The sequence below is a fragment of the Gavialis gangeticus genome, unplaced genomic scaffold (assembly GCF_001723915.1).
Source record: "Gavialis gangeticus isolate Ggan-Ray unplaced genomic scaffold, GavGan_comp1, whole genome shotgun sequence".
Classification (NCBI taxonomy): Eukaryota; Metazoa; Chordata; order Crocodylia; family Gavialidae; genus Gavialis; species Gavialis gangeticus.
In genome coordinates this window covers 9010937-9023549 of record NW_017729019.1, presented here as the reverse complement: position 1 = coordinate 9023549, position 12613 = coordinate 9010937, and the positions used below count along the sequence as shown (strand labels likewise).

The 12613-nt window shown below is 47.9% G+C and overlaps 1 protein-coding gene across 2 annotated transcripts in view; it reads right to left on the bottom strand.

Moving 5' to 3' along the window:
- Positions 1-806: 806 nt before the first annotated feature.
- The window catches only part of RASSF5 (Ras association domain family member 5), a 45360-nt gene continuing 33553 nt past the window's right edge, over positions 807-12613 (bottom strand). The window contains exons 2-5 of one of the 2 annotated variants that reach the window (XM_019514019.1): positions 10694-10807; positions 7797-8094; positions 5582-5697; positions 807-3994 (exon numbers count right to left, since the gene is read on the bottom strand). In XM_019514019.1, the coding sequence (XP_019369564.1) occupies positions 3842-3994; positions 5582-5697; positions 7797-8094; positions 10694-10807 (681 nt within the window). In that variant the 3' untranslated portion in view covers positions 807-3841. Of the gene's footprint in view, positions 3995-4810; positions 5442-5512; positions 5698-7796; positions 8095-10693; positions 10808-12613 lie in introns of those variants that run through there. The other variant, XM_019514020.1, reaches the window with a different exon arrangement.

Sequence of the window (12613 nt, the reverse complement as noted above, 5' to 3'; positions counted from 1 at the left end):
AATTTGTACATCTTGGGAATGGGGGCGGGGGGTGCACGCAATAGCCTCGAGACCTGCTCAAGGCCTGAGCAGCTGTCAAGTCTAGAGAGGGCCAGGGGCCCTGTTGCCTGAAAGGGCCAAATGTTAGATGGTAACACCTGCAAGGCTTGGGGCATGGCATAGGGAAGGGCAAGGAGCCCCTAAGGCAGTCAGTGCCTGGCAAGGGCACCGGCAGGGTGAGAGGGCCTGCTGATTTGGGGTGTGCAGCTGTTACTGAGGGATCTCTGGGAGCCCAGTGGCCACTGACTTGCTACTGTTTTACATACATGCTTCATTTAATTAACAAAAGCATAAAAGAACTAAGCTACTGTATACATAGGGCAGAAAATTGCACATTGTCATCCATTACCCAGCAGTCAGAACCAGAAAGTTCTTAAAATGTCCATATCCTTCCAAAAGTAACATCCTTCCAGGTGTCACTAATGCCACACATTTGGAAGGTACTCAAGGAAAAACTTACCTTGCTTTTCAGTAGTAACGGATGCATACGTTTGCAAAGTCCTGTGTGCGTCCTGGGGCTTGGCTGCAGCTGAAGTCCAACTTGCAAACTTAGGGATTGTTGAAAAGATTCATCCCTGAAGTGATTTCACTGCAGCATAACCTCTACTTCTACATCAGGTCTCCCCACCCCAACCCAACACTAATTTGTAAGTTTAGAACCACGACAACTTTATTTTACAAGAACGGATTCCCTTTAAACACTGTACAGAATACAAGCAGATTCCACAGGAGGGCGCAAAACCATTTTAAATGAACTGTACCAGAGCCAACTTTTGCACTGAGTTTTATTGACTTTCTTGCTTACACTGTCTGTATGTGAACGACGGGTTTCAGAACTTTCAAAAAGCTGAAAGTGAGCGGCATTTAAAAAAAAAAATGCCATAGGTAATTAACAGGGAGTAATAAAAATAAATTACAGCATTGCAAAAATGCATTTCACTTTGCCACAGAAGCTTTGCTATTCCGATCTATACATGGTATTTTACATGTTTTACAGTGGACATTTAAAAAAAAAAAAAGTCACACGCATACTAGGCAACACAATACTAACCAAAGGCACTGCCAGCAGTATTTTGCGCTTAAGGAAGGGGCCTACGTTACCATCACGAAGGCTTGGTTTCAGGACTAACCTGTTCTTCTTATGCCCCAGATATTAAAACAAGAAAAACAAGAAAAGAAAAGAGAAAGCCCCCCTTTCTGCAGGAGGTTTGCAGCAGCATTCACGGTAATTGCATAAGAAGCCATGCCTTCTACAAAACGTCAAAGACATGCTGGGGTCCCAGACGGGGGGAAGTCACTGAAAAACTAGTAAAAAATCCATAAAACTTCTTACAACTTTTAGCCAGAAAAATGACAAGGGCTTCTGTTTTTTAAAAAAAAAAAAAAAAAAATCTGGATCTTGCTTCTCAGAACTAGTGGTGTTTTACAGTGTGCTTCCTTCTGCTCCGTCGAGATTTGTACAGTGCTTTCAAGTCTATAAGTGCTAACTACTTACCTACCTCACCATGGCCTCGTGAGGTAGTTAAGCATTTTGCCCACAGAACCAGTGGGAAAACACACCCACAGAGCTTTGGATTTCTTTATGCTCCCTTTAGGCTGCCAGAGGTCACCCAGGATCACCCTCGTGGCACTGGCATCAAACTGGTCCATACGACTGGCTGGAGCCTATGCTGGCATTATGTGGCATGTCTGCTATTGGTGAGCTTGCTAAGTGGGGCAGTTGCTCTCTCAGGTCTTGGAAACCCAAAAACACAACCCCCAGGTGCATTCACCTGGAGGGAAAAATGTAAGGATTCCTCCCTTCCCCCCTGGGAGACATGAGCAGCCTCAGCCCAACAGTACTTTACTAAAGGGGTGGGGCGGGGGAGAAATGGCAGGGCCTTTTAGAAAAGCCCTTCCCCACTGATGGGCCTCATTAGCTTTAACGGTTAAGTCTTCAGCTTAAAACAAAAAAAGGCACTGAGGTAAATTTGAGATTCTTGAACTAGACTTCCATCGCTGTCGTCATCCAGCAAGCCGGGCCCCTGATCTGGAATTGTTCCTTCCTCCTGAACAACATTAAAGGGACACTTCAGTTAATTGAATCAGACCAAGTCCTTTCAGATTCTCTCTCTCTCTCTCCATGCCATCTTGCATGGTTTTGTCACTGCACTTCCCCCCACCCTTCTTTTTCTTCCTTATTACCATGTCAAAGACACAAGCAGAGGAGGGAGAGTGTGAAACAGACTTGACACTCAGATTTTACACTATGTGCAAGTGCCGGAAAAAGTCACCTTTCAGTTACGAGTTGTAACTGTAAGATTCATAGGTTAAAGTTTTCCAGACAGAGAAGTGCAAATAAGTTGGTGTCCCTTTAAGATGCTTCCGACTTCAGTTTTTAGCCTAGAGCAGTGCTGCAGCATGCGGGTCTGTGCTTCGAGCGATGGCAGCGTCGCCTCCAGCTGCAGCAGAGCCATGGGCACCAAGCTAAGCGCTTCTCAGGAAGGAACATGCATGTGGCTGCCAGTGATGAGCGTTGAGGCAGGTCCTGCTATATTCTCCCAGCTCCAAGCACAGAGCATGGCAGGAGACCTAGCTGGAAGGTGTGATGCTGGGAGGATGCTGAAGTGCAAGGGATGAGTGCAGGGAGCAGAGGTAGTAAAGGGGGGACAGAAGAGGGGGGAGTGGGAGGCAAACAGCAGGAGACAGCAGGCTAAGTGGGAAGGAAACCCTCTGTGCAGTACAGCAAGGGGCCGCAGCAAGCTGCAATTGCCTCTCCCTAAACTTGTGCAACACCTCTGCCCCCAAGCTGGGCACAGCTCCTGGTCAGAGTGTGCTTTGTGTTGGACACAAGCAGGGAGGAGCTTTGAGCCTATCAGCATACCTGGTAGTTATGGCTGAGGGTTTGGTACAGAGCCATTGTCCAGTCTCCCACACCTTCACCAGGATCCTACTCTTTTCAGATGGAAATCTGTACAAAGATTGGTCCCCCTTTGTGCTGCACACGAGACTGGCAAGGCAGAGAACGACCAAGCTAAACATTGGAGAACTCCCGCTCCCTCCTGCAGACTGACCGGCCCAATGAAATAGTTTCCTCCTCCTCCCATTGAATCATATTTAAAAAACAAAAATTAGTCTTTCCCTAGAACGACATTCCCTAAGTCGCAGCAACATCTATAGCAAAGGCTGCTGTAGAGCTGGAGCCTTCTTGGCGTCCGATGACCTTTTCAGTAGGTTTTAGAAGTGTGCAACCATTTGTTTGGCATCAACTGCAGCTGCAACTTCCACGTGGTCTGGTGCAACAACCCTCCTTGCTCTGCCTGCAATTTCCTGCGTGGGGCACCCTGTCAATGGAGTGACACAACACATGCACACACACACACATGCACGATGCATCCACAGCACCTCAGAGCAAAACCAACAGGCCGGGTGTTGGGAGACGGCTGAAGGAAGTGCCTGAAAAAGCAATGACTAGGTGTCCCTATTTATTTAACACTGGGCAGTTACTGTGAAGTTTCTCCAATTGGTGATCCGATGCAAGGAATGAAAGCTAAGCAGCAGCTGTATTTGGTTTGTTGAGGGCCTACAGATTTGAAGCATAGGCTTTCCGTTCTTTGACTGGCTGAGGTCCAGCAATAAAAATCTGAGAAGGAAAAGAAATGCAACACTTGTCTCTGGGTGGCATGCATGCCAGTCCTCAGAGGGAGAGACAGAGAGCGCGAGAGAGACCAATTTGAGGTGTCCTGAGAAGTGTCTTTTTCTTTTTTTGTAAAAAAAAATACTACCTAGCTTAGTCTGATACTGCATGTGCTTTCTGTTCGGGTTATCCGGGCTTTCCTCCTGCTTCTTTCAAGGTCTGCTGTAGTTTCTGTTTAAACCTGCCATACTTGCTCTGAACTTGCTGGATTTTGTCCTTTTCCTCTTTGTCCAGTATCATTAAGAAGTTCTGTAGTTCTGGAATGGAGAATGCGTCCCACTGCAGACAAAGCAAAGACAAGCAAAAATGAGCAGTTTCCCTTAGCTATGGGCTGGGGTTTCTGGTTCCTCCAAGTCTGCACTCAGAACTGAAGGGAGTGAAGGGAAGATGTTTTAAAGTTACCTCAGTTTTACTTATGCCTCATCTCAATGCCTGGAGATGGAAAGCCAGGATTTTCCGGTACAGCACCCCCACAGAGGGGCGAACCCATCAGGGGACTGCAGTCCCAAGCAAAACCCAAGTTCTCTGGGAGAACATAGACTTTTCCCCCAATGAGAGAGGGGTCAGGTCCCCAAAGGGATGGAGACAATAGTGCCCATCACCCATGTGTCCTAACACCGAGGGACCGTGAAGTCCCCCACAAGCAATGGAGCCAGCAGGGATCAATCTTTCTTATGATGCTCTCATTGAATATCACATTTGCAATGCAAATCCTTTTATGCAGCAGCCTGGGAGCCTGGCTGTCACCTCACATGCAGAGTTGGGCTCCGTGCAATATCACACAGGAATATTGGGCCAATGTACGTAGCAACTTTTATTCTCTCTCTCTCTCTCTCTCTCGAGGGAGTTGGCTGTGTCATCAAGGCAGAAGAGAGGGCCACATTTCTGTTCGAGGCATGCTCTTTGCATCTGATGAAGCAAGCTGCAGCCTGTGAAAGCTCCTGCCTCTCTGAACTAGTTGCTCTATCAGGTGCCTCCCTGCCTCCTCTTTCACACTGCAGTGGAGGAGCTCTTTTGGCATCACTGAAATGTTCCAACATGTCCGGGGTGTATTTGGTAGCCGCTTTGGTCTGAGAGAAAAAGAAATGCAAACTCTCAAACACGTGGTTCAGCGACGATACCTTTTAATAAAAGGTATCGTTGCTCAACCATGTGTTTTAAGAGTTTTGCATTTCGAATATGCGTCATGCACTCTTCTGTCATTTGGGAGCCAAGAGTGCATCTCCTGTAGCTTAAGTAGCAGATTCCCATGGTTTATCAGCCTGTCTCTGAGTTGCCATAATTGCAGCTGAAGCCTTAAGTGGCTGTGGATTCATTACACTGCGCATCGCTGACCTGACCCCTCTCAAATTAAACTAGTGGCTTAGTTCTGGCAGCATTTCAGTTAATCTAATCCTGGTGGATGAACCGTGGGGCAGCCTAGCTTAGCTCCATAAACAAACACACGCAGATTATCGTCCCAAAACATCAAACGGGCCTCAGCATTTTTACAGCTTGAATTTACCTTTGTTCTCAAAACCCAGGGCAAGTTTGGAGTAACAAAATGGAGGGGGTCAAAGGTTCCGAAAAACACAGGGATCCTTCGATCAGCTTAATATTCCCCACCCCCAATGGAAAGTTGTCCCAGCATTTTTGGATGATAGAAATGGTAATGCTATCGCTTGTTCCTCTCACACCACCTCCAACGGGGCTCCTGCTGCAGTAAATCACACAGGTTTGTTTAACAAACAAGCCATGGCAGGGGGTCGGACTAGATGATCTGCTCAGGTCCCTTCTGACCCTAGAAACTATGAAACACCGCCACAGTTTTTTGTCAAGCAGTTAACATTTGTACAACAGCCAAGCGAAAGCGAGTCCTAGACATACCTCAACTTCCCCCGTTTCGTTTTCCTTCAGTACAAAACTGAGCACATCTGTGTCGGGGCCAGCCAGCAGCCGGAGATACAAGGGGTACTCTGTTAGAGAAAGCTTCTGGAAGAGAACTGCGAGAGAAGAGAGAGATTCACAATGAACCTTTGGAAGTGAGGGCAGAGCAACGGTCTGGAAACAGCATCAGTCTTAAGGCGTCTTGAGCCAGACTTCAGGACTAAGGGCAACCCTAGGGTGGCCTTTCTCCACAGGATGGGCTTGTAAGGGCCAAGGCAGCACCAGCTGGTGATGAAGTTGTTAGAAATGCATCTGATGCCAAGTTGCCATGTAAGATTGAACATGAATTTGTCTACAAAATGAACACGTTGAACCGGTGCGGGTATCCAGAGTCCAAGCACGGGCAGGCTTCACCTGTCCAGCGGGTGCCATTCAAGCTAGTAGCCTCACGGAAACTCCCTTGTTGCCAGCGCAGCCCATCCACATCAAGCACTTGTGTCCTCGGCCTGACTACACTCCATCTCCTTCCACTTCAACCTGAACATACTAAGAAGCTTAATGGATAGTCCTCAAAGTTATGGCTCTCAGGACTGGGTGGCTGAAGTGAATGCAGCCCACAAAGCCTTGCCAGGGTGCTTAAATAGGTGCTTGATTTTCAGAAAAAAGGTGGAAGATCCAGCGTTTCCCCTTGGTGTCTCTGGGCTTCACCCTTCTGAAATTGGGCTGCTTATTTAGGCTCCCAGAGTAGGATTCAGAAGCTTAACTTTAGGCAGCCGGTTCCAAGTCTCAGGCTGAGCGCTGGAACCACGGGGCAAGGAGAATTAGAGAAGATAAGGAGTAGCGAGACCCCCTCTGATTGCAATGGGTGCAGTACATCCGACTCCTTTGGGATCCTAAGTTATTTTACCTTCCAGCTGATGGGCCAAGAACTAATCTATAGAGCCAAAGTGGTGCAGCTTCTGGTGACAGTGCTCCAGCTGCATCAGTGACGGCGGACTGGGGAAATCACGGGAGAGGGAAATGAGGCGATAGTAAACAATGGGGCTGGAGAAGTCAAAGTGGGGTGTTCATTAAGGCCAGCTTCACTCTGTAATGACACACTTAACACGAGCTCCTTTTTGTAAGGGCAGGTGCATCACGCTACCGGGAAGCAGCATCTCCTGGTTGCTACTATCCCATCTCACGCTCCGCAGAAGGTGGCCATCTTTGCATCTGCTTTGACACGAGACCCCGTAACTCAAGTCTGAGCACTTGAAATTAGATCTCATCTATGCACCAATAAGCTGCTGGCACAGGCATGAAATTAATATCAGCATGTGCAGATTGAGTTTTATCCTTGAGCAAGTCCTACTGCGGTAGCCAATGGGGGCGAAAATGGAGATGTTCTTACCACACAGGGAAAGACAGTAAAAGTTATCCGGGATTTACTGTGCTACAAAACACTGCCTATACCTGGCAAAGGGTTTTTTTGTCCTTCATAATTTTTACCATGTATGCGCCTTTCATCCTTAAGCTCATGCGCTTGTATACGCACCATAGGCAAGACGGCAACTGCTTCCCCTTTCACAGTGACGTTGCACTGAATTGTGAACATGACTGAATTGTGCAGCAAGGGGAGGAAAACTTAATGGGAAGAGCAGAGGGAACTGGGGTCAGGCACACTTGGTTATCTACATCAGAACAGGGCCAGGACCCCAGCATTTAACACCCCTGGCTCCGACAGAACATGGGATCTGCAGTGATCACAGTTAGTTTAGGTCAGGATGGAAGGCCTAGGGGCTCTTCCCTGACTAGCATTTTGGCAAGAACATCAAGTAGCACGGCAGCTCTTCTCCTGGGAAGTGCTGCCTATGGAAATTCTGCATTTGGGAATGACAGGCAGGATGGGCCACATGGTTAAAAGGCACCAGAGGAGGACTCCAGAGAGACAAGCGCCAGCTTCCTTCAAACCCCTTGCGACTAGGGGCAGGATACTTCATCTTTCCTCCAGTTCTCAGTTCAAAGACAGGGAGAGCAACCTTCCCCTTTCACCACCGTCGCCTGCCCTGTCTATTTAGGTACTTTGGGACTAGGGCTCTGTGCAGTGACCTGCACAACAACACAGAATAAGAACCAAATTTCCAGCTGTGGCTGGGAGAGGAAGCAGCTGAGATTTCCCAAGGGGAGGAGGGGGGGACCTGTCTCCGCCACTCAGACCTCCCGGGTGTGAGCTCACCTTGCCCGTCTTTCTGCAACGCCTTGAAAAGTGCAAACTTCTGAGGGTTGTCGACCACCATGAACTTCTTCAGGAGCCCCTGGATGACCTCACTGACCGTGGTCGTGCTGCTGATGTGGAGCTGCTTGACAGCATCCAGCGGCAAATAAAACGAAGTCCTCTTGTCTGTCATGTCGGCCATGTTCACCTCCTTGAGGGCGTCGTAGATGGACTGCGGCCTGATCCCTGCTGGCACGGTCACAGGCCGGCGCAGTTTCAAGTGCACTTTAATGAAGCCCGTGTAGGTGCCATCTTCATTCTAGGGTGAAGGAGATAATCAAAGTCAAAGCTCCAGCGAGTACACTCATGACAGGTTTGCAACTAATGCCAGCATCTTCTTCCAGCTGAATGGCCTTCAGGAACACTTAACACAGTAGTAGACCCTGTGGGCTTACGGCAGGGACAATTTTCCCTACTGCTTGTGCAATTAACAGCTTGAAAGTATCCTATTAGTCATGTTAAAGTAACTAGCAATTTAGGGTCCATCACTACAAAATTCTTCCTGATCCCTGCTATTCAGTAATTTCCTAAAATTATTTCCAGCCTTTCAGCTGTCTTCATATTTAAACTGATTGTACCAAAAAAAGAAAAAAAAAAAATCTGGAAAAACGGTATTAAAAACAGCGTGATTTGCAAATGCACTTCTCTCCGCTTTAGCTACAGATGGGTTTAGAAAGTGTTTTTTGGCATGCAAACTTTGGACCGGAACTCTAAATTGCAGATGCAAGCTGTAATGCTAAAAATCGGAGTCTGAAATGGTGGAAATTTCAACAGATTTCAAACCTGGATAATGGAAATTTCCAAGGGATCAGCTGCTCTCTTGAAACCTCCACCATCTGGATCAAAGCTGGAGATAAAATCCCTTCCTAGCTCCTTGCAAAGCTATAAAGAGAAATCTAATCCCAGCTAAGCAGACAGCACCTATGTGCCAGACTTCTGCAGATCTATAAAACAATCTGAAACAAAATGTTCAAGGTGCTGCAATGTGGGTGCCCTGCTTGGTGTGAGCTAATGGCTACCGTGACCCGAGGTTTGATTTTTTTCCCCCACAGATCAAGGGCAAAAAAGATTTGCCATTTGCCTAAAAAGAAAACGACCTGCACAAACTCCATCAAAACCCAGGGTACCATTATGCTGATGTACGGATCAGAAAAAAGTCAGGAAGCAGGAAAAAAAATTCATTAGACACCCCAAACTGGAGCAGGGCTCTTCCTTCCTTTAATTTCTATCCACCCCAGCTCTAACCAATGTCCTTATGTAAAAAACAGGCTCCAAGTTAGTTTGCATATAATAGCAATTGCAAAAAAAACCCCTCCTGAACCAGTTAACACCTGAATGCTGCTCTCCAAAATGTACATTAATTCTGGTTTTCAAAAGTTCCTTCCTTCTGATCTATAAACAGCTTATGGAATTAACTCCTTTTTATTAGGTCCAGTTTGTGAAACACTCATTTCCTCAGACTCCCAATGCTCATCACCAGGGCTTCAGATTTGTAATTGTTTTTCCCCAAGCAGCAAACAAGGCTGCAATCAAGGGCTAGAACTGCAGACAAATTAATGATGGGTTCCACAACATTGTTGAAAAGTTTGACGGTGACACGCGTTTCCAGAAGGGCCCTGCCTTTCCAAATACGCTGCGAGACAGCTGCCGAACTGGAGGGTGCTATTTTACTATGACTCATCTGAGCTAGAACAATACAGCCCAATCTATTTGTGGCAAATCATTTGCTGCTATCTGCTGAACACAGATTACTGGGCAGATTTTCCCTCCTAGCAAAAAAATAACACATTAGCTCAAGAACAGTCATCTCAATGGCTATGGGGCTAAAATGAAAAGGGCCCCGATTAGATACAAGGCCAGTGAAAGTTTCAGGCCCTCTAGCTTCTCCCGCAGGCCAGATCAGTGGACTTCAGATAAGGTCCAATGTTAACAAGAGTCATTCATTTGATTTGGTGGGACTCTGGTCAGGCCCAAGCAACACCAAAAGCAGCAAGCGATTCCCACCGCACACATGCCCTGGCCCCAGTCGGCTGGGAACCACTATCAGGACCAAGGGGACTCGAAGTCACATCATTTCATACCGCTGATTCTTGTCAGCAGGGACCCAGGCTTCTTCTCAGGGTGCCCTGAATGGCCAGCCAGTCACGCAGGGATGTGCTCAGGCCCTTTGCTGAATCAAGATCTTGGTCAGAGGGTAGCAAATTCAAAAGCTTTTGCAACTCCGGAGCCTAAATCCCACTGACCCCCAATAGACTCCTGAATCCTGCTCGCCTAAGTCACTTCAGGGTTCACTAGAGCTCCCACTAGTATCAGAGTAGTGCCCCACACTCCAGGCACAGCGGTGGGGCACGGACACTGCTTCTGCCCCAGGGAACTCAGGCTCCTCTTGCACAGTCCTACCCACATGTAAGCCACCTTGGATCCAGCCTGCAGGTACAAGCCTGATTCAAATGCCCCCCCCAGTTGCAGAGCTGATCAGACTATCTAGATTCCAGCCACTCTCTCGAGTGTCTCAGGAGAAAGCCACTTGATAGCGCAAGTTAACACAAATACCACGTTCAGGCTTCATTTTCCACAGTAGGATTCAGATGCAAGGCAAGCAATCCCTGTACCGGTGACCAAAGCAATTACCGCCACAGCTAGTTACCTGCCATTCGTCTCTGCAGTCTAGGCATTCCCCCCGCAGCAAGACCCCTGTGCTGCTACTGTTCAGCACAAATCAGAGGTTTTGGACATGTCCATGGAGAGCGATGCCCCCCTGCTGACAGCTAGAACGAGACCTCCTCCTTCCTTCGGTCAGGCTTAACAGCCTGCTGTCAATACTTGAAGTCATGTCAATGGATAAATAAAATACATACCAGCTTCATCAACAAGCAGTTTGTGACCTTTGCATTGAAATCATCAATTTTCTGCTTTAGCTCCTGGATGGTGGGAGGCTTGTGTTTTTCTTCGTCGGCTGGTTTTGCTACATTCTGAAAAGAGAAATAAAGCCTATTTAATGCCTCATTTTGTATACAGGGCTTTGCCAGCCAAGGGCACCTTAGAAACAGGACACGTATGGCACAGTATCTCCTTTATGGCTATACAACATCCCACAACTGTCTACTTGCCTTCCATCCTAGTGATAGCAATTGCTAGTGTTCCTTGTATGACAGAGGCTCCAAACACACAATTACTTCCCACAGTACTTACTTTACACAGCGGCGGGGAAATTTTGCCTAAAAACATGCAAACAACCTCCTAAGTCACCTGCAGCACTTAAGAAGAGCTGTGGAGACTCTGTTAGGTTTCCTTGAAGAATAAAACAGGTGCCTAGAGCTTTGCCCGGGGGGCTCTTAAACCAGCCTGGAGCTCGCTTTACCTCTCTCTGAGGGCTGGTTACCTCCACTCGAATATCTCTATCATTTGAATTGTTCCAACTCGGAGCCTTAGAGGTCCGAGCTGTCCTTCTGGGAAAGGCGATGCCTGCCACGCAGGCGTACGGTGCAGGAGGGACCAAGATCAGAGCGGTCAGTAACAGGCAGACGGATACTCGAATTCCAGTGAGCAAGCACTTCAGTGATTTATTGACCCAAAGTGCTCTCCGTGGTTTAGTGACTAGCAGGCAGTGGGGCTCCTATACACCGATCGATGTTCAGACTAGAGAATGGACCAGATACAGGGGGCTCTTGCTCTCAGTGGGGCCCGCGCGCTACCACCATACACGTTTTGCCTGTAAAGATCTCAGTCTGCAGCCCGCCGGCCACAGGAGGGTGGGCTGGTAACATTTGCTCCTTGCCACGCAGCCCCTGACAGAAGCACACCTGGGATACCGCTGCTGATGGCAAGGAAGAAAAGAATGGCCGTCTTGAGCCATTTCCACTAGCGCTGCTGAGATGCAGGCGTGGTTTTATTTAAACCCTGCCAAGCCCTTGCACTGCAAGCATCAGAGAGACATGCTTATAGTGGCACAGGGTAAAAGCCTCCCTGCAGGTAGGGAAGGCTCCACTCAGAGAACAGAGCACAAATAAATAAGCCTTCGAGCCAGCAAGTCAGCACAAGGGAGCAGGGGAGTCACCTGCCTTTGGGCAACTGGTGGGCAGCAAAGTGCTCTAAATAACCCCATGTTTCAGGGATATAGGTTATAGCCATACTGGTCTACAAGCAAAAAGGAATCAGAACTCGTGGAAGAAGCGGTATCTTTTGTTAGACAAACTAGATACCTGCAAAACAAATTCTTTATTTGCAAGCTGTGCGCCCAAAAGCTTGCAATTATATTTGCAAATACCTAATTGGTCTAAGGAAAGATTTCACCTCTGCCACGAGTTCCGATTCCTAAATAACCCCCATGTGCAATCAATAAAATGCACGTGGCGTCATGCAGGAATCCCTCAAGAGCCTGGGCATCTCCGCTCTCTGAGGCATTATGGGCGCAACAGCGGATGTATCCAACTGGCTGTCTCTCTCTGCTGTTCAGGGAACGTGCTGGGTTCCTTTTGTCATGAAATTATCTAAGAGCACTCTGCAAGCAGTCATTGAGCTTTTAGTGAAGACGTGTTACTGCCCCAAATTTATGGGTGAGGAAACCAGGGCACAGAGAGATAAAGGGACTTGCCCTAGGCTATACAGGGAGGCAATGGCAGAGATGGGACTAGAAGCCTGCAACCATGCCCCTGCTTTTCCTTGCACTAACAAAGCTGTCAAGATAGATGGGTACCACATCACCCACCTGCACATGCTGTGGCTAGGAGCCACGTGCTATTTTTAACATGCATTGGGAACGGGGGGGGGGGGGGGGC